The sequence below is a fragment of the Carcharodon carcharias genome, chromosome 4, assembly GCF_017639515.1.
Source record: "Carcharodon carcharias isolate sCarCar2 chromosome 4, sCarCar2.pri, whole genome shotgun sequence".
NCBI classification, from domain to species: Eukaryota; Metazoa; Chordata; class Chondrichthyes; order Lamniformes; family Lamnidae; genus Carcharodon; species Carcharodon carcharias.
Window position 1 is genome coordinate 124,193,324 of NC_054470.1, and position 22,708 is coordinate 124,216,031.

At 43.4% G+C, this 22,708-nt stretch overlaps 1 protein-coding gene across 2 annotated transcripts in view; it reads right to left on the reverse strand.

Annotated features, from left to right (window-relative positions):
• The window catches only part of fer (fer (fps/fes related) tyrosine kinase), a 416,238-nt gene that overhangs the window by 162,120 nt on the left and 231,410 nt on the right, over nucleotides 1–22,708 (reverse strand). The window contains exon 13 of one of the 2 annotated variants that reach the window (XM_041185739.1): nucleotides 10,588–10,832. The exons of the other annotated variant lie outside the window; for it this stretch is intronic. Coding sequence (XP_041041673.1) covers nucleotides 10,755–10,832 — 78 coding nt within the window. The 3' untranslated portion in view covers nucleotides 10,588–10,754. Of the gene's footprint in view, nucleotides 1–10,587; nucleotides 10,833–22,708 lie in introns of those variants that run through there. 2 annotated transcript variants of the gene reach the window in all.

The window sequence follows — 22,708 nt, forward strand, 5'->3', positions numbered from 1 at the left end:
GTTTTTTGCTTTTATTTTAGATAGATTTTTGTTGGACAAGAGAGTCAAGAGTTCTGGGTTACAGACAGGAAAGTGGAGCTGAGACAACAAGCAGATCAGCTGTGATCTTACTGAATGGTGGAGCAGGCTCAAATGGCCGACTCCTGCTCCATAGTCCTATGTTCCCATGTTCCTTTGACACTTTTATTGGCTTGCAGTGAAATAAGCCTTTTCAACATAGGATAAAGCTGTGAAAGTTTTGTATACATTCTCCTGTCATTATAGGACTCATTGGTTCTATACAGTGTATAATGAGTCAATGGACGTGGACGTGCCATAGCTTGGCTTGGAGGGCATGAGGAGCCATGGGGGGAATGGCGGGGTTGGGCAAAGCTTGGATAGGGGGTATGAGGGTCCTTGGGGGTGCATGGGTGCCATGGATGGGGCATGGGAAAGGTTTGGAGGATGAGAGGGGTGAAGGCTGGAGGACCTTCATGTTTTTATTTTAACTGGAACAAAGTCCCACAGCACTGAGGTGGGCCTTGTAAACAGCCCACCTCAGCACTCGGCAGCTCCAATGACTGCCTCCAAACTTCTTCACAGGTCGGCTGGCCCAACTGCAGCCAGCACACATCCCCAGCAATGACGATCCCGTCTTTGCGGGCACCGTCTCCTGAGGCGGGCAAACTGAGCTGGAGTTTTTCCCAACTCCCGCTACCTGCCACAAGGATGAAAATCCAGGCCATTATCACTGACAAATGTGATTGGTATAAGAGTGAAACAAATATTTTAAAGCAGCAAGTTTTGCAATAGAAATCATTGGCTCATCATAGATATGGTGATATAACTTCAGTCACGTGCACTAATTTTAATATAAAACATTTTTCACACAATTCAAATAAATGTACTTCATGTGTGTGCTTACTTGATAAAAATACTACACCATTCGATACAAAACTTTGCAGCCTTTGTCTTGCACTAAAACTTAGAATTCTGGCATTAATTATCAGACAAGAGCAAGTCTTGTTACAGCTTCTAGGTATTTGGGAGCTATTATGACACAGCCGATGGTAAAGGCTGAATTGTTCAAATCCCAGAAGGAAACTTGAAACAATTGTCATAACCTATTTTTACAATTTGTATGTTTTGAGATGCAGGCTTTGTATTCAGTAGTAATAAAACCACCGAGTCTCAAGAGGTTTTTTCCAAAACTAAACATTTATTAATACAAGAAAGATTGTAAACACATACATACGTCTACAAAATTACTACTATAATAACTGCAAAAATCTCTGAATTAATCTGACTCTCAGTTACACTCCCGTTAAGGCAACAGTAAATCTCAGATTTAAGACGACACTTGGCAAAGCACACCCTGCACAATCACATTCAAAATGAGTTTCCTCCAGCTTTGGGTCCTTGCAGACAACAACTTAAGGCTTAAAGGCTGGAGGCTTCTCACAATTGTTGAATCTTAAAATGCCTCCACCTTACACACAATCTCCTTTCTCCTTTATACATATTTCTCTCTTTGAATATAAATTTTCCATTGTATCACAAGGCTTTTAACTTTACCTCTTTCAACAATAACATCCTTTCATCCCACCAATTTTATCAATAAGCTGAAAAAAAACACGTAGTGTGGCATCTTCCAGCTGGGTGTAAGATTTCACCCGTAGTCTTGAATGGTTTCTTTTAACAAATGCAAATTTACACTTTACCTTCTACCCTCCTTATGTTTACCCAATCAACATCTCAAAACTACTATACATCAAAACGCCCAGACTAGTTGGCTTTAATCCAATTAAGACACACACAAACACACATATAGACACAGACTCCATTAGAACTCTGTTTTAAAAAGTAATTTCCAATAACATTATAGACATTAATATCTCTTCATGACAGAGCAGAACTTTGACTGCATCAGACCAATTGCTGAGGATGTTGACTCTCACAATGAAACAGCTAGACCCATCCTTGCTTTCTAACCAGAATATGGTTGGATGAGGTTTGTCCTTGCCATCAGGTGGATTTTGCGCTCCACTTAATTGTTTAATTGAGTCAAGTCCACACAAATTCCAATTGAACCATGAGACTTTGGTACTGTGATCTTTCCAGAACACCACTTCATCAGCATGTTACTGGAGAGATGACCTCTTCTTGTAATGTGTTTCCAATCTTGCTCTTGACTTAGTCTAAGAGTGAGTGAGGGACCTTCCTTGCTTTGTAGAGATATATATGCTTTGCATCTACCCTTAGGGCTATGTGATATTCTGTTTTCAGCTTTGCCAAATCTGAAAATAGGGTGGGAATTAATTCCTGAATAACTTATTAGACTGTTGGTCAGCATTTTCATCAACTGTCTGTACTTGAAGTGGACAAGGCACTGGGACTAGATGTCCAGCAACCACAGACCAGTCAGTTTAACTTCAGTGATGGGGAACCTGATAGAAATTATAATTCGGGACAGGATTAAGAGTCATATGGACAAATGCAGATTAATTAAGGAGAACCAGTATTTATTTCTTAAAGGAAAATTGATTAACTAACTTGTTGGGGTTTTTCAAAGAGGTAACAAAGACGGCTGTTTAGGGCAGTGCTGTTGAGGTGGTGCGCATGGAATTCCAAAAGGCATTTACTACAGTGCTACACAACAGGCTTGAGAAAACAGTTAGAGCTCATGGAATAAAAGGGACAGTAACAACATTGATACAAAATTGCCTGAGTGACAGGAAACAGTAATGGTTAATGAATGTTTCTCGGGCTAGGGGAAGGTTTGTTATGGCATTTCTCAGGGGTCAGTATTGGGACCCTTGGTTTTCCTGACATATATTAATGATCTAGACCTTGGTGTACAGGGAACAATTTCAAAATTTGCAGTACATACAAAACTTGGAAGCATCATGAACTGTGGGGAGGACAGTGCAGAACTTCAAAAGGACATAGACAAGTTGGTGGAATGGATAATTAGGTGAAGTTCAACGCAGAGAAATGTGAGGTGATACATTTTGGTAGGGAGAACATGGAGAGACAGTACAAAAGAAAGGGTACTACTCTAAAGTGGGTGCAGGAGTAGAGGCCTGAGTGTATATGAACATAACAGAGTGAAGGCATGTTAACTAAATTTGCAGATGACACAAAGATACATCAGAAAGTATGTTGGGAGGAGGACATGAGGAGGTTGCAGATAGGTTAAGTAACTGGGCAAAGGTCTAGAAAATGGAGTTTAATGTGGGAAATTGTGAAGTTATTCACTTTGACAGGAAGAACAAAAAAGCAGATCGTTACTTAAATGGAGAACGACCGCACAATTCTGAGGTGAAGAGTGATCTAGGGGCAGTATTTTCTGGATGGCAAGGGGCGGGGCGAAGCAGGAGCAGGGGGCATGGACCCGATCGCCGCTTACAATTGGGTCCGCGCCGCCATTTTACGCGGCCGGGCCAATTAAGGCCCACCTAGTGTACTTCACGACTCCCGTGCGTAGTGGGAGTAAGGCGGGCGGTGGCGGGCTTGCTCAGCACGTCAGGTCCAATGGCGACCTGGCAGCCTGTATAAAGGAAGGCCTGGCAGCCTTGGAAAAGCTGCTCGCAATGGCTGGATGAAGGGCTCTGCAGAGGGGCAATGGAGGTTATGCAAGTCCAGAGGGTAGGCCATTGGGACAGGCCAGGCCAGAGGGTAGGGCAGGGGGCCAGTGTGCCCCTAGTTTTTCTGATGACTGCCTTGCTGCCTTCCTTAAGGAGATGGCAGCACGGCAGGAGGTGCTGGTTCCCCAGGACTGGAGAGGGAGGCCCCCCCCCCCCCACATGACGAAATGTGCCTGGAAGGAGGTGGTAAGCTCCCGCAACGTGGTGCAGCGCACCTGGATCCAGTGTTGCAAACTCTTCAACGACTCGTTGCGCTCTGGAATGGTTAGGACAATTTTGGCATTGGTCACTTAACCCAGCAGGTCGACTTTCCCCCCTGCTTCTTTTCAGAAGAATGCTCATAATGCTACAGAGCATGCAAGGACTGGTGGCGGCCAGGCGCAGTTAGCCATTCTCAGCCGATTTGAGCAGGAGGCCCTAGATTTGGAGAAGTGCCATACGCCCAGGTCCATTGGTGTCGGTGAGGCTGGGGTGCCACGGCCAGGTATGTATGCCCAGCAGTCAGGTCACCATTCTTCTCCCAACAGTCATAGCAGTGCTGAATGTTAAGTAATTTAATTTTGCAACATGGCTTGACCATTGCTTCAGGAAGGATGAGTACACAATGATCCGGGGGACAGGGATGTACTTTGTCTTGTCTCCACATTAACTGATCCAATGACCTTGTTCTTCCTTTCGGCATCAGCAGAGCAGGGCTGGGAGGAGAAGCAGCAGAGGCCCCCTCTCACACCTGAGGATCCTGAAGTCTCACCAGCATCACACCAGCTCTGCCAGGCAGGCACCAGCGCAGATACTAGCACCTCGGTGGGAGTTAGAACATTGGCTAGTGCCCTGGGGCACAGCGATGAGGGCACTTCACAGTCCCTGGAGGAGCTGGCAGAGAGAGAGAGTGCCCATGGTGCCAGCAGTCAGAAGGCTGCAGGGGACCAGGCACATGCTCAGTCAGTGCCTGATGATGTGCTTCTGGAGTCGTCCGCAACGCAGCAGGGGCTGGAAATACGGCCGGGTGTGCAGAAGCATCTGGGGGAGATACATGAGGCTATGCTTGGCTTGGTATCCGTGGTGGAGGAGTGTACACAGACGATTGCCGAAGCAATGAGCCACATGTCCGAGCGCCATGCGTCCTCCGTGGACAGAGTGGCAACTCTTGTGGAGATCCTCCTCCCGGAGACCCATTAGGGCTTCCTGGGTATGCGCATTGACCAGCAAGCCCTCACATCAGCATTGACCTCAGCTGGACAGTGCCAGTGTGGGACATGTTGAGGGCACCACGTTTCCCAGCATGGTGCCCACATCCACGGTAAGCAGAGAGGTCCAAAGTGACCTCATGTCAGCGCAGCAGCTGACTGTCCTCTCTGCAGGCACCTCTCAGGGCACTCCAGATGAGGACAACAGCTCTTCCACGCCCCTCTCAGTGACCGTCGCATCCAGTGAGGCTGCGATGGCTGGAGAGATGCCAGCTGTGGAACTGGCAGATCCCTCCCAGACGGGAACAGCACAGGCTTCACAGGCCAGAGGACGACCACCAAGATTATCGAGGCCAACAGGACAGCAGAGTCAGCAGGCTGTCTCAGATGCCACTCCCAGCGATGGGGCAGCACCAAGACGTAGCACCTGGAAATGTAAACATAAGGCACCTTAGGCACACCATGATTTTATCACTGGTGCTTTTGTGTTGGCCAGAGATATCATCTTTATGACTTGCTTTGAGTTGAAACACCCTTGTCATTTTGTTTCATTAAGTTTCTTTGCCTGTGATATTAAATTCAGACATGTGATCATGGCTGAGGGTGCCTCTACTCTTCTGCATGTATGTGGTTTCCAAAAATGTTACGAGTGCGTTGTGGGACATTCAGCTTTACTAACAAGGCCTTTAGTTACTGTTCCTAACCTGGAAAATTTGGCACTTAGGTATCGAGTACGGAGCCTAGAGCCCAGACTTGTCCTGGAGGTCCATCTGTGGTGTGCTTGGTGTGCTAGCTGAAGGTTCGTTGGATTAAAGCCTCCCGGGCGTCCCTTCCTCCGTATAGTATGCCTGGGTCAGCATCCACCCCCTCAGCATTTCCCCATGCATGCTCATCCTTGGACTCACTGCTGGATTCATGGTGTGTAGCTGCAGCCACTGCGTCAACGTCTTCATCGTCCACTGTGTTCCCCCCTTTCCAGCGCAAGATTGTGGAGAGCTGGGAGGTACTGGAGTGCGCCCCCCAAGCAGTCCAGGCATCAGAAGCGCATCTTAAGAAAACCGGTGGTTCTCTCCAACACAGCCCTTGTGGAGGCGTGGCTCCTATTGTACCACTGCTCAGCTTCTATTCTTGGATAGCAGAGAGGCACCATGTGCCACTTTCTGAGGGGATAGCCCTCATCACCCAGCAACCATCCATCAAGCCAGGCCGCAGCACTGAAGAGCCCCAGCACCTGGGAGTATCTGAGGATGCAGGCATAGTGGGAGCTGCCTGGGTACCTTGCACAGACTTGTAAAATCAGCATCCTGTGATCACACACTATATCTGCACGTTCATGGAATGGAAGCCCTTCCTGTTGATGAAGGCACCGGGCTCACATGCTGGTGCCTTGACGGCCACATGTGTGCAGTCTATTGCACCCTGGACACGGGGGAAGCCAGCAATGGCCATGAAGCTTCTGGCTCACTCTGTCTGGCTGACCTGGTCCCAATGGAAGTGCATGAAGGTCAATGCATGCCTAAACAGAGCGTCTGTAACCTGCTTGACGCAAGTATGGGCAGCAGATTGGGAGACACCACAAAGATCACCCACTGAACCCTGGAAGGAGCCAGATGCATAGAAGTGGAGGGCAACTGTGACCTTTAGAGTCACTGACATGGGGTGTCTACCCACACAGTTAGCGGTGATATCAGGCCCAATCATCTGACAGATATAGTTGACTGTCTCCCTTAAGAGATAGAGCCTCCTTCGGCACTGCACCTCAGACCTATTGAGGTAGCTGCTTCGCGCCTGTATATCCTGGCAGCAGGATAGTGGTGTCTGCTGCAGCCCCTTCCACCTTGGTCTACCTCTTGGCCCTGCGCCCCTAGTGCCTGTGCCCATCCTCCCAAAGGTGGCTCTCCTGGAGGCTGAATGTGCACTCCTGGCCTCCTCCCCCTTCTAACCCTCCCTTCCTCCTCAGAGGACATGCCTCCAGTGGAAAATTCAGCTTCCATTCCCAGGTTATGAGAAGTCATCCAGAAACCTGCAGGCCCAAAAAAGATTCCTCACTGCAGAGTGCTGACCTGAGGATTAAGACTCCAGACAAAGCAGCTGGTGTGCGTTTTGAAGTATTGCAGATCACACAGACAAGTTTCAAAAACTTTGAAAAACCAGTATTTGAGAGAGCCTACTCACAACCCCAGTGAGCCCTCTAATCCCGCCCGTAGATGAGGTTTGTACAAATGTATCCTACCCCCCTGCCCATTGCCCTGACCCGAAGATTGCACGGGCGCTGAAAAATCGGCATCGATTAGTGAGTCAAGAGCTGTAAGTGGCCTGTCAATTAATGGCAGACACGCAGCAGATATCATCGCGCAACCACCCAACGAAATATTGCGATGGCGCACGGTGACATCGGGACACTTGCCCGACATCACCACGCATCATTTTACGTGCGGATGTGTGGGGCCCGCCCCTGCATGCCAATGGGAAAATTCTGCCCCAGGTGTTCTAGTACATGAGTCGCAAAATGTTAGTATGCAGGTACAGCAAGTAATTAAGAAGACTAATGGAATGTTATCCTTCATTACGAGAGGGATTGAACATAAAAGTAAGGATGTTATACTTCAGTTATACAGGGCATTGGTGAGACCACACCTCAAATACCATGTGCAGTTTTGGTCTCCTCTTTTAAGGATGGATGTTAATGCATTGGAGGCAGTTCAAAGGAGGTTTACTAAATTGTTACCTGGAATGAGTGGGTTGTCTTATGAGGGAAGGTTGGACAGACTGGGCTCGTTTCCACTGGAATTTAGAAGAGTGAGGGGCGATTTTATTGAAGTATACAAGATCCTGAACGGCCTTGACATGGTGGACATTGAAAGGATGCTTCCGCTTGTGGGTGAGCCCAGAACTAGGGGGCACTGTTTTAAAATTAGGGGTCACCCTTTTAGGGCAGAGATGAGGAAAAAAATTTTCTCAGGGTTGTGCGACTTTGGAATTCTCTGCCTCAAAAGGTGGAGGAGGCAGGGTCATTGAATATTTTTAAGGTAGAGGTAGATAGATTCTTGTTAGGCAAGGGCATCAAAGGTTATTAGGATTGGATGGGAACGTGGAAACCTAAACACAAGATGGTCAGTTATAATCCCATTGAATGGCAGAGGAGGCTCGAGGGGCCAAACGGTCTACTCCTGTCCAATGGTCTACTCCTGTTCCTATTTCTTATGTTCTTATGTCATTAAAGGTGGCAGGACAGGTTGATAGAGCAGTTAATAAAGCACACAGTTTCCAAGGCTTTATTAAGAGGGGCACTGAGTGCAACAGTGAAGAGATTATGTTGAACTTGTCTAAGACACTAGTTAGACCTCAGCTGGAATATTGCATACAGTTCTGGGTGTTACATTTTAGGAAGGATGTGAAGGCACTGGAGAGAGTGCAGAAGAAGTTTACAAGAATAGTTCCAGAGATGAGGAACTTCGGTTATGAAATAAGATTGGAGAAGTTAGGACTCTTTTCCTTGGAGAAAAGGAGGCTGAGAGAGGTTTCATGGAGATTCAAAATCATAAGGGGTCTGGAAAGAGTAGATAGGGGAGAAACCATTTCCACTCACCAAAGGATCGAGAACGACAGGGCACAGATTTGAAGTAATTGGCAAAAGAAGCAAAAGCAATGTGAGAAAAAACTTGTTTACACAACGAATGGTTAGAGTCTAGAATGCACTGCTGAAAGTATGGTGGAGGAAGGCTCAATCGAGGCATTCAAAAGGGATTTAAATGATTATTTGAAAAGAAACAATCTGCAGGGTTACAGGGAGAAGGCAAGAGAATGGCACTCGGTGAAATGCTCATTCAGAGACCCAGTGCAGACATGGTGGACCAAATGGCCTCCTGCGCTGTAACAATTCTGTGAACTTGGTGAATCAGCCTCGGCTACAAACATGATTTTCTGTTTAGTAATGATGATTCCTTGTCCTTTATCACATGCAGGGGTTCCACAATTTCTTTGTCCTTGTATCTTAATCTTGCCAAGTGTCTGCCTATTACTTTTAGTCCCTCCTGGACCTTGCAATTGGATGGGGGATGGCTGCAATGTGATATTTTTAAGTCAATTAACTTCATCAGATAATACTGGAACACCTGCCCCAGTATCTAGTTTGAATTCTGTGGAGTGACTATCAACTTCTAGTTTAATGCTCCAGTAATTACTTTGTTTTGTTAATTTCTCCTAAAAAGGTTATTTGTTTTTTCTGTGGTTCTTCCAATTCTTGGATTTAACTTGGTTTCATTGTTATGAACGATAAGAATTCTGGATCATTTTAACATGTCCAAACTTCCCATAGTTGGGGCACTCAGCTCTCCCTGCTGGGCACCTTTCCCACTTGTGCAGGGATTTCCTGCCACACCAAGAACATCTCAAGATGGCAGTTGGTGCACTTTTTACCTGATTTCAGGGGCTTCTGCTTCACTGTGCTTCTCTTTTTTGTCCAATATATTGAATGGCTTCACTCATTTTTTCCAAGGGACAGCACTTTCTCCATGAACTGTTTAGCGTCCTAAGCTCGGTCTGTCATGCTATTTGTACTGCCTTTGAGAGAGTTAAATCTCCCCTCATTTGCAGAAGGTCTGAAAGGGTTTCATCGATGACCTCAACCACTATACGATCGCATATTAATTCCTGAGGATCCCATGTTCGCAATTCTCTGAGTCTGCACAATTCATTTATAAACGAATTCATAGATTCGCCCGGTTTTTGCCTCCTCTTATTAAATTTTGCTCGCTCAATGATCAAAATTTTTCAAACACTGAAGTACGAATCGAATGCCTGGAGGACTTCCTCATATGAACTCAAAGCCTCATCGAAGCCTATCTTGTAATATGATCTGCTATGGCCCCTACTGCGTAAAGTACTGATCTGATCCTTCTTATACAAACCTGAAGCTGTTCTACACCTGGAGAATCTCTTCCACTAATTGTTCCAGCGTTGAGTTTTTTTGTGAGCCTTCAGCTGCTTCAGTAGTTTTGCTTGTAGACTATGATGAGTGCTCACTGCTGACAGGACTCCAGGTCTGCGTGTCTGCCTGCATCTGCAGCACCCAAGGTGGTCTGTTCTCTGGTGAGTCTTTAATCTTTTCTCTTCTTGTCCTTTTTTCAAGGATTTGTAGGTCTCTAAAGTCTGAAGTCTCCTCTTGGAATTTTCCTGGACCTTTAAGTTCTGTCCGCTGCCACCATGTTTTGGATAGTACACACAAATAGTCAACAGAAACCAGCAGCTGCCACCATGTTTCGTATGGTACAGATGAATAGTCAACTGAAACTACCAGCTGCCATCATGTTTCCTCTTGGGTTTGGGGTGTAGATGGCAGTTTGTTTAGGGTTTCCCTGTTACCCTAAGAATGATACCATAAACTTTTATTCTTAAAAACCATTGTTTCTTTACATATCTACATATATCTCAGTGCTCTATATGAGATTGTGCTTCTACCTTCCACCTGATCGCAGTCTTTCAGTCATGTGACATTGCCTCATGGTTACATCAGTATCAGGTGCTCCTGATGTTAACCCTTTATTCTACAAGTGAGACCTGCTATCCTTGGTTGCAATTGCTGTCTTCTGCTGGCTTATCCCAATTGTTCATGCTGACCATGATGAGAGCTTAATACAATGTTGCTTGTATTTCCATGGTACTGCAGTCCAGCATTTTCAACCAATTTACAGATCATTTTACTAGGTAACCAGTGAAGAATAGCCAGGGAAGTATAGCACATATATGGGTCAAAAAATACAAGTACACTCTGCTTTCCACTATAGCATTTTAACACCAAATACACAAAGATTAAAATAAACATGGACATTCCATGTAATTATGAGTATCGAATACAGGCCAGATTAATGTAGTTTAACTTGTGATGTTTTAAGAGAAGAAAGAGTCACTTTCCTTCATCTTTGGTTCTATAAGCTTAGAATTAAGTTCTGGAATCAGCTTTTGTAACTATGTAATAAAAACAGAAAATGCTGGAAAAACTCAGCTGGCTTGGCAGCATCTGTGGAGAGAGAAACAGAGTTAACATTTCGAGTCCGTGAACAAAGCAAAATATATCCAATAGCATTATACAATGAAGGTTAAATCTCAGGATCATAGTGAAGGGTACAATTTAAACTCAACAGTGATCATAAAAAAAGACTAACTTTCTGAGTTTTTCAGTTCTTAAATTGTTGTACAATTGTGCTAAATAAATGATTCCCCAATTGCAGGTCTCTTCATCAGTGAAGTACTATAATGTTCACTGCGAGAAATTTCATTTAAGAACTGAACAAGAGCAACTCTACCAATTTAATTAAATGGGAACAATACTCTGCAGCAATGTACTTTCAATCTTCAGCTCTCACTCCAGAAAGTCAACAATAATTTCTAACATTTACTGAAAAAGAAACATTGCTTCCAAAAAGCAGCACACTGGAACTTGCATGTCAGACCTACTAGCTGAAACAGATAAATGAAATTATATATTAAGCAAGTTAGTCTGTGCTCTTTGTGATATTGTTACAAAGGTGAACAGATTTCAGCAGCACTTCTGGAGCTAGATGCTTGAGCTGTGACACAAAAAAAGTCATTAAGCACCTGGAAATTTAAGTAATGAACACCTGCGTTGTGTTATGGGAATCGGCACCTATGTCAAAAATTTCAGTCCCGTTTAACTCAATTAAGCAAACCAATCAATTATTCAAGAGACAGATACTTTGAGAAGTGAAAAGCCAAATTTTTCTATGAAAGGATGAGCTACCAAGGACTGGATTATCTCTCTCATCTGTACTTATCCTGATGATTGTGTCAACAGATTAATTCATTGGATAGTCAAAGCTTATTTCCTCACAACCTAGAGACCTGAGATGGTGCTTTTTCAGGAGCACAACAAAGACAATCACCTCCCAACATATTTGTAACAGGGAATGGAGGTGTTAGTTTCAACAAAGTTCTTCTCTGTTTTCGTCCAATTTTGCCTTTATTGCATCCCCAATTTCCTTTGCCCCACCATTGGCAGTCATGACTGCTGGGGGCGGAGACAGCTGAACCCGCGAGGGCCACTTATACTCAGGCAGCCGGCTAAGTTTGAAAAAAATCCAGGAGTGATATCACAGGAAAACTGTAACTTCATTGTTTGGTGATACGCTGCTCATGTGTTTAAATAGCTTAAAACTAGAAAAACGTATCATTTATAAAGAAGTGGCTACTTGTATTTCAGTAAGGAACACTAGCAATAGGGATGTAAAGTTAAATCAAGTCAAAGTGAAATAAAGTAATGAAGTAAATCAAAGTAAAATAAAGTTAGCTCAAGTGTAGCAAAGTTAAGTTACTACTAATTTATTCTACTCATTCTACTTACTCTAAGCGTAATAACTAGTTCTTAGAGTTATGAGATGGCAAGTCAGCTCAGCCAAGTGCAGTGTACATCCTGCAAAGTCCCTGACAAACACATCTGTAGGAAGTGTCACCAACTGCACAAGCTTGAGCTCCAGGTTTTGGAACTTGAGTCACTGTGGTGCTTTCACAAGGCAGAAGACTACGTGGATAGTGCATTTAGGGAGGTGGTCACACCGCAGGTCAGAAGCATACAGCCAGAGAGGGAATGGGTAATCGCCAGACAGTCTAAGAGAACCAATTAGGTAGTGCAGGAATCCCATGAGTCCATGCAGCTTGCTAACTGGTTTTCCATTTTTGATGCTGATGAAGGAGATGGTTTCTCAGGGGAATGCAGCCAGAGCCAAGCCTGTGGCACCACGGGCGGATCAGCTGTATGGCAGCGGGGGTGGGGGGAGAGAAAGGAAGAAGAATGGAAGAGCAATAGTCATAGGGGATTCCATAGTCAGGGGATCAGGCAGGCATTTCTGCAGCAGTAAACATGACTCCAGGATGTTGCGTTGGCTCCCCTGGTGCCAGGGATTAAGGATGTCACGGAGCAGCTGCAAGACATCCTTCAGAGGAAGGGGGATCAGCCAGAAGTCGTGGACCACATTGGTACCAATGACATAGGTAGGAAGGCAGATGAGGTCCTGAAAGTAGATTTCAGAGAGTTAGGAAGGAAATTAAACAGCAGGACCTCAAGAGTATCAGTCACTGGATTACTCCCAGTACCCAATGCTAGTGAGCATTAGAGCAGGAGGATGGATTGAATAAATACTGGGTTGGAAAACTGGTGTAAGAGGGAGAGCATCAGATTTCTGAGGCACTGGGACAAGTTCTGGGGCAGGTGGGACCTGTACAAGCTGGATGGGTTACATCACAACAGGACTGGGACTGATAGACTCACAGGGAGATTTGCGAGTGTTGTTGGGGTGGGTTTAAACTAGCTTGGCGGGGGTGGCCCAAATTGCAAAAAAGTAAAGTTGATAACAGGAAGTAGTAGTGAGACTAAAAGGCAGGAGAAACAAAGCAGAGCATTGATTGTGCTTCAAATGCGAAATATCAAACAGACAAAGTTAAGGGCACTCTACCTGAATGCGTGTGGCATTCACAAAAAGGCAGATGATCTAAAGGCACAAATAGAGGTAAATGGGTATGATATAACTGCCATTACAGAAACATGGCTGTTTGGTGACCAAGACTAGGAACTGAATATTCAAGGATATTCGACGTTTAAAAAGGACAGACAAGAAGGGAAAGGAGGTGGAGTTGCACTGATAATAAGAGATGGGATCAGTGCATTAGTAAGGGAGGATCTCAGGTTGGAAGAACAATGTGTGGAATCTGTCTGAGTGGAGCTAAGAAACAGAAAGGGGCAGCAGACATATGTTGGGGTTGTTTATAGGCCACCAAACAGTAGTGGTAATGTGGGGCATGGTATTAATCAGGAGATGAGAGAAGCATGTCGCATGGGCAATACAGTAATCATGGGTGACTTCAATCTGCATATGGACTGGATAAACCAATTGAGCACTAATGCTGTGGAAGACGAGTTTCTGGAGTGTGTTAGGGGTGGTTTTCTAGAGCAGTATGTTGAGGAGCTGACTAGAGGACAGGCTATTTTAGATCTTGTATTACGTAATGAAAAAAGGCTAATTAATAATCTTATTGTAAAAGAACCTTTAGGGATGAGTGATCACAATATGATAGAATTTTACTTTATGTTTGAAATTGTTCACTCTGAAGCAAGGGTGTTAAGTTGAATAAGAGAAATTATGAAGGCATGAGGAACAAATAGGCTAAGGTGTATTGGGAAAATACATTAAAAAGTATGACTATACATAGGCAATAGATAGTCTTCAAAGAACTATTACATAGCTTAAGCACCTATACATTTCTTTTAAGGTGCAAAAACCCAAAAAAGTCAATCAACTGTGGCTGACAAAGGAAGTTAAGAATTGTATAGGATTAAAATAAAAGGCTTAAACAGTTGCCAGAAGTAGTAGTAAACCTGAGGATTGGTATGTTTTTAGAATATAGCAAAGGAAGACCGAGAAACTGGTAAAGAAAGTAAGAATAGAAAATGAATGCAATTTAGCAAAAAACATAAAAATGGACTGCAAAGCTTCTATAGGTAGGTAAAAAGAAAGAGTTTAGCTAAGACAAATGTGGGTCCATTACAGGCAGAGTCAGGAGAATTCATAATGGGGAGCAGAGAAATGGAAGAGAAACCAAATGATTACTTTGTGTCTGTTTTCACTGAGGAAGATACAGGAAATCTCCCAGATTTAGAGATCCATGGCATTAGGGAGAATGAGGAGTAGAAGGAAATTACTATAAATAAGAAGGTTGTATTGGAGAAATTAATGGGACTGAAAGTTGATAAGTCCCCAGGATCTGATATTCTGCTTCCCAGGGTGTTTAGATGTTGCTATAGAGATATTGCATGCATTGGTGATCATTTTCCAAAATTTTATAGATTCTGGAATGGGTCCTGAAGATTGGAAGGTAGCAAATGTCACCTCACTATTTAAGAAGGGTGGGAGAGAGAAAACAGGGAACGACAGACCTACTAGTCTTACAATCAGTGGTAGGTAAAATGTTAGAATCTATTACAACGGGTGTGATAAATGGATTCTGGATAATTGAGCATAGTTAGCATGGATTTGCGAATGGGAAATCACGTTTGACGAACTTGTTGGAGTATTTTTTGAGGATGTTACTAACAAAATTGATAAAGGGGAGTCGATAGATGTGTATACTTGGATCTTCAGAACGCTTTTCATAAAAGCCCCCACAGGAGGTTGATTAGCAAAATAAAAGCACATGGGACAGGAGGCAATATACTAGTTTGGATTAAGGATTGGCTAGCAGGAAGAAAACAGAGTAGAAATAAACAGGTCATTCTCTCATTGGCAGGCTGTGACTGGTGGGGTACCGCAAGGATCAGCTGTTCACAATATATATCAATGATTTGGATGTGGGGACCAAATGTAATATTTCCAAAGTTTGTGAATGATACAAAGCTAGGCAGGAATGTGTGCTGTGAGGAAGTTGTAAAGTAGCTACAGAAGGATTTGGACAGACTTAATGACTGGGCAAGAATATGGCAGACGGAATGTAATGTGGAAAAATGTGAGGTTATTCAATTTGGTAGAAGGAACAGATGTGCAGAGTATTCCCAAAATGGTAAGAGTTTAGAAAGTAGAAGTACAAAAGGACCTGGGTGTCCTTGTCCACAAGTCACTGTATACATCTATCAGATCCTTTATAATAGATTCTAGCATTTTACCTACAACTGATGTAAGTTCCCTGTTTTCTGAATGTTAACATGCAGGTGCAGCAGGCAATTAGGAAGGCTAATGGAATGTTAGCTTTCATTGCAAGAGAATTTGAGTACACCAATAGTGAAGTCTTGCTTCAATTGTATAGAAGCTTGGTTAGACCACGTCTGGAGTACAATGTTCAGTTTTGGTCACATTACCTCAGACAGGTTACTATTGCAATGAAGGTTCACCAGACTTGCGGGGATGGCGGGACTGTCTTATGAAGAGAGACTGGGCAAACTGGGCCTGTATTCTTTAGAGTTTTGAAGAATGAGAGGTGATCTCATTGAAACCTACAAAATACTAAAAGGAATCGACAGGGTAGATGCAGGTAAGATGTTTCCCCTGGTTGGGAAGACTAAGACCAGGGGATACAATTTCAAAATATGGGAGAAGCCACTTAGAACCGAGATGATGGGAAATAGCATCACTTGTTCTAAAAAACTGATGGTCACAGCATATAGTAATGTAATTCAAGTAGAATGACACTCTAACCAAGCATAGAATATAGAAAATAGGAGGAGTAGGCCATTCGGCCCTTTGAGCCTGCTCTGCCATTCATTATGATCATGGCTGATCATCCAACTCAATAGCCTGCTCCGGCTTTCTCCCCATATCCTTTGATCCCTTTCGTCCCAAGAGCTATATCTAGCTCCCTCTTGAAAACATACAATGTTTTGGCCTCAACTACTTTCTGTGGCAGCGAATTCCACAGGCTCACCACTCTCTGGGTGAAGAAATTTCTCTTCATCTCTGTCCTAAATGGTCTACCCTGTATCCTCAAACTGTGACCCTGGTTCTGGACTCCCCCACCATCGGGAACATCATGCCTGCATCAACCCTGTCTAGTCCTGTTAGAATTTTATAGGTTTCTATAAGTTCCCTCCTCATTCTTCTGAACTCCACTGAATATAATCCTAACTGACTCAAACTCTCCTCATATGTCAGTCCCGCCATCCCAGGAATCAGTCTGGTAAACCTTCGCTGCACTCCCTCTACAGCAAGAGCATCCTTCCTCAGATAAGGAGACCAAAACTGCACACAATATTCCAGGTGTGGTCTCACCAAAGCCCTGTATAATTGCAGCAAGATATCCCTGCTCCTGTACTCTAATCCTCTCACTATTAAGGCCAACATATAATTTGCATTCTTTACCGCCTGCTGTATCTGCATGCTTACCTTCAGCGACTGGTGTTCAAGGACACCCATTACACATTCCCCTCTCTCAACTTACAGCCATTCAGATAAAAATCTACCTTCCTGTTTTTGCAACCAAAGTGGATAATCTCACATTTATCCACATTATATTGCATCTGCCATGCATTTGCCCACTCACTCAGCTTGTCCAAATCACACTGAAGCATCTCTGCATCCTCCTCACAGCTCACCCTCCCACCCAGCTTTGTGTCATCTGCAAATTTGGACGTATTACATTTAGTTCCCTCATCTAAATCATTAATATATATTGTGAATAGCTGGGTTCCCAGCACCAATCCCTGTGGTACCCAAATAGTCATTGCCTGCCATTTGAAAAAATATCCATTTATTCCTACTCTTTTGTTTCCTGTACAGTCAAAGGAACAATCCACAGAGGGGACAGGATTTTCATCACATTATGGGGGCAGGGGTTAAGTAATTTCTCCTCCTGATCCCACCTTCAAGTCTACTCCTGTGGGACTAGGAAGATTCTGCATGAAAAGAACTAGCTACATAGTCCCGGTGCCCTTTAATATCTCCCTGGGCAGAATTTTGTCGTCAGCGTGCAGGGGCGGGCCTGACATGCCTATGCGTAAAATGACGTGGGGCGTGCGTCCCGACGTCATCGTGCGCACCTACTGAACTATCAAAGGCCTATTAATGCCATTAAAAAAGCTATTAAACTTGTTAAGAACGCTGCCTGTCCTGGATTGTCATAGAAACCCATCTAACTCAATAACGTCCTTCAGGAATTCTACCATCCTTACCTGGTCAATACTACATGTGACCCCAGATCCACAGCAATATGGTTGACTCTTAACTGCCCTTTGAAATGGTGTAGCAAGTCACTTAGTTGCATCAAAAAGAAAATTCACTGTGGATGTACCTACACAGCATGATTGCAACAGTTCAAGGTGGCTCACCAACACCTTCCCAGGGGCAATTAGGGATGGACTATAAATGCTGGCCTTGCCTAAGATGCTCACATCCCAAAAACAAATAAAACAAAAACTTTTTTTTCCCCCCACTTAATATATTCTTTCTTTTTACTCTGTATCTATTTTACAATCACTCAGTTATAATAAAATAATCACTTCAACATCATGACTTTTAGTCTGCTGGTATATCATCATGCTTCTGGATCTTTTAGTATTTGCCCACAAAATAATTTGTCCCAGTTTATATTACAGGCTCGAGGTCGAAAATCCAACATCCTCAGAACCGAGGACGTGCCAGATTTCAGATTTTCTCGGATTTTGGACACGAGACCTGTAATCAAACCGGATATCAGACTGGGAAACTGTACAAGTCTGCCAGGTATCCTCAAGCTCAGCAAAGACTTACCATAACCTCAGGCCACTGTGACTCTCAGGTAGGTGTTGGAAGATAGGGGTGGTCTGGAAACGGGGTCAGTGACCAGGAAGGACGAAAAGGTAGAGGGGGCGTCATGTTGGGCGGGCCTTAATTGGCCCACCCGCGTAAAATGGCAGTGCACAGCCAATCGCGGGCGGCGATCAGCTGCACGCCCGCTCCTGCCCAGCTCGTACAATGGGGAGAAAATTCTCCCCCATGCACTTTTAAATGATATATTACAGAAAAGGGGTTTATTTGTTTATTGTTTCAGGATTGCAAAAGACCCCAACCAGTGGCTCTGTACGGTTTCCCTATATCCCGCACTGACTCCAGTGGCTCTCTATTGGTTCCCTATATCCCACACTGATTCCAGCGGCTGTCGACGGTTTTCCTATTGCACACTCTGATCCCAGTGGCTCTCTACGATTTCTGTATAGCCCACACTGACTCCAGCTGCTGTCTACGGTTTCCCTATTGTCCACACCTGACTGCAGTGGACCTCTCCGGTTTCCCTAAAGCCCACACTGACTCCAGCTGCTCTCTACTGTTTCCCTAAAGCCCGCACTGACTCCAGCTGCTCTCTACTGTTTCCCTAAAGCCCGCACTGACTCCAGCGGCTCTCCACCTTTTCCCTATATCCCACACTGGCTCCAGCGGCTCTCCACGGCTTCCCTATAGTCCCCACTGACTCCAGCCGCTCTCTACGGTTTCCCTATATCTAAAATCTTCAATACTTTATAATTATTCACAGGACATTTGGTTTCAGAGTGCGGTGTGTCTGACCACAGGTCGCCAATGTGTAAAATGACGCACGATGACATCGGACGGGTGCCCGAAGTCAACGCATGTCATTTAGATTGTCAGTTTGGCGGGTGCACAGCCACATTGGCTGCACGCTCGTCAAACTGTCAAAGGCCTATTAAGGCCATTATTAAACAAATTAAAGTTGTTAACAATGCTGCCTGTCCAATCTTAAAGTTGGCAGGCAGGTGAAGAGCCCAGGCGGCCTTCAAAAAAAACTTGAAACCTCATCCATGGATGGGATGAGGTTTCATGAGGGATTTAGAATTTATGTTACATTTTTAATAAAAGTACTTGACATGTCCCAGTTCATATGACAGCGTCACTTGAGGGGACATATTAATAAAATTTTTCACAACGTTTATTATCTTTCTAAAAGTAAAAGCAGCACTTTACCTCAGGGAGATGTGTGCGCTCTTTTGATGATAAGCTTTATTATCATCCTATTAGGAAATAGAGGCAGTTTAAGTAAGTTATATTTGTATTTGTGGGTGTTAGAAATTAGTTTTAGCTTTAAAGTTAAAGCTTGATTTATATTTCTGTATGTGTGTGTTAAGAGAAGGTCAGTTTGAGTTTTAGTTTCACTTTAAAAGGTGTTTGCATTTCTAATGAGAGTTTTACAGCTGTTGTGACTAAGGTAAACAAACAAGAACAGAAGAACAGCGCTGTTGCCTAGTAACAGAGCTTCAGGGAGGCAGGTCCCTCCCACTGACACACAGAGAAAAAAGAAACAGTAGTTTTGAGTTCAGTTTGAGCACTGCTGCCAAACAGAAGACAACTAGGAGGGACAGATAGCCAGTCCCAAGCTAAAATTGGTTGAAAGTAGCTGCCAGGGAGAGACTGGAGCAAAAAGGACAGGCAGCAAGTCCCAAGTTAAAGAAAAGATTGCAAAATCCAGGAGAGCGGAAAAAGTCCCAAACAGGCCTTCTGTTTGTCAAAGGAAGGACCGGAAACTGGAGAAGGCCCTGTTAATGAAATTAAGAGTGAGGAGCAGAGAGAAAGATTCCAAGCTTCAGATTTAAAGAGACAAAAGCTGCAGAAAGCAGATTTAAAGCAAGAACAGCTTGCAAGGGGCAAGAAGGTCCAAAGAGACAGCTGAAGGTCATTTACTCTGCTATGGGGCATGTGAAGCAGGGTATACTGTTCACAGCTGAGTCAGTGAGACAGTGTGTGTGGAAGACAGCTTGAATGCATGTGGTGACCCAGGGGAAAGGAACATCAGAAGGAGTGTTCGAAACCCCGGAGGTGAAACTTTGCAGAAGGCGTCTGAGAGAAAGCGTCAGTTTGGGAGAAGATTCCATAGCAAATTCTTGGAGAGTGGAGCTTGGAAACTCTCGTGTGAAGGATGGAATACAATTAGACTGGTTGGCTCATGATGGCCAAGCATCTGGGGGGAGTTGAGGAGAGATCCATAGCATCTGGTTGAGGTGGTATCTGTCATTTGGTTTCAGAGTGTGGTGTGTCTGACCACAGGTCGCCATAGGTTTACAAAGACTGTGTACTTACTGTGAACAATGAAGTCTAAGATAGCTTTTGTGACTTGCGTTATCCTTACAAGTCTGTGTATATCGATAAAGGTATAGTTGTGGGTGAAGGAGCATTGTAATATAATTCATCTTTTCTTGTCAAATAAATATTTTATCCTTTTGTTAAAAGTTCATTAGCTGACTCCAGTGACTCTGTTCAGCAGCCACTCTTCACAGAACTAAACAAACAAATAAAAGTTAGGATCGATCAAGCTGGGTTCCACCCCAGGATCAGGCTTGTGCAGTGGTAACCTCAGCTGAGGATCATAACAATCCTATATGACTGTCACTAACACTTAATAAATCAAAAGTTTTATCTTGCTATACTATACATTCTCACTTGCTTTAGTAGATTACGGTGAGTCACCTCACTGTAAAAATGTTACAACGAATTTTTAAGACACTAGGATATGGCACTGATTGGGTTTTGTATATGGGTTGCGGGAGGGAGGAAACTGGTATGGGCATGTTGGATCCACTGTAGCAGAAAATATATTGAGGCATTTGATAGGACTGAAAATGAATAGTCCAGAACAGCTGGACTGCAAAATTTGACATATTTAAATTTACAAATATACAGCAATTGTTATATTTAATTGATTTCTTTGGCTGTACATTATTTATATGAAGCTCATTCATCAATTTCAATAGTTTAAATAGTATGACTTATGGTACTAATATTTATTTTCTTTTATGTTTGTTCAAATGCATGGGAGCATTATTTGCTTTAAATAAATGTTGATGAAATAGGAAATGATATTGCAGTAATGTTATTGGATAAGTGATCTAGAAGCCTGGACTAATACACCAGACATAAGAGTTCAAATTGTACCTTAGCAGCTGAGGGAATTTAAATTCAATTAATGAGTAAATCTGGAATAAAATGCTAGTCTCATTAATATTTATCATGAAACTACCAGACTGTCGTAAAAAAAACTCTTCTTATTCGTCTGTAACATCCTACAGGGGACGAAATCTGCCATCCTTGTCAGGTCTGGCCTACATATGATTCCAGACCCACAATAATGTGGCCAACTCTTAAATGCCCTCTGAAATGGCCTAGCAAGACACTCAATTGTAGATGGCTCACCACCACCTGCTCAAGGGCAATTAAAAATGGTAAATAAATGTTGGCCTTCCCAGCGATATAGTGTTTCAAGAACAACTTTTTAAAAAGATTGATGAAAAGTCAATTTCTGATTAACAGAATTACTACCACATATTTATTTTCGATGGAGAATTATTGCTGGTATACCCAATTGTGCAAATGTTTTATACAAATATTAGTCAACAAATATGAGATAAAGTAAATGACTTCGGGTACATCACGGTTTGCATACTGGCGTGGATTAAAGGTAAAAAGAATGGGAATTAATGAGGTGCTAAAAAAAATGTGAAAGGGAAAGGGGAGAGCTCAAGATGGGTTTTAGTAATGAGAGTGAAGTGGTGGTCTTAGTTCTTATTTCCAAGTCTCACTCTCATTACTCCTTGGAGATGCAAGAAAGACAGAAGAAAAAAAGGAGTGGAACACTCCATTGAGCTAAAAACAAATGATATCTAACATAGCATACACAAAGAAATGTCAAGTAACCTAAATTTTAAAAAAACTTAAAAACCACCACCTGAACCTATATTATTTATGTGGTGAGAAGCTGGGAACAGTGGAGGTCCACAGAGAATTGGAGATCTACAATAGTAGTGAGGTACAAAAACTGATACAACTGGTGGGGGATCTAGGACAGGGGGATATAAATTTAAAATCAGAGCAAGGCCACTCAGGAGAGAAGTTAAGAAACACTTCTTCACACAAAAGGTAGTAAAAGCGTGCAATTCTCACACTTAAAAAGCAGTAAAACCAGTTCAATTAGTGAACTGGAAATTGATAGATTTTTGTTAAAAAGGGTATAAAAGGATATGGAGCTAAGATTGGTGGATGGAGTTAAGATACAGATTAGCCAGATCTCACTGAATGACAGAACAGGTTCAAAGGGCTGAACTCCTGATCCTACTTTATAGGTGGCAACTGAATGAAGACTTTTCATACCAAAATGTAATATGAATATGGATCCACACAGCCCTTAACTTTTTTTGCAGTTTAAAGATTGACATAATTTGCTATTAAAATTAACAGAAGGCCTTGATGGTGATTCAGTGGAGTGAATTCTTGGTAAAATTTGAGCCCAGTTCCCAAAAGAATAACTTCAAATCCCCCCACCCAACTTCTCATCATATGCCTTTTGATACAAGCGTGTTCTGCATTCTTGTGCTGCAACTATGTGATTACATTGCAGGACCCAAGTTTCACAGTTTGAGCC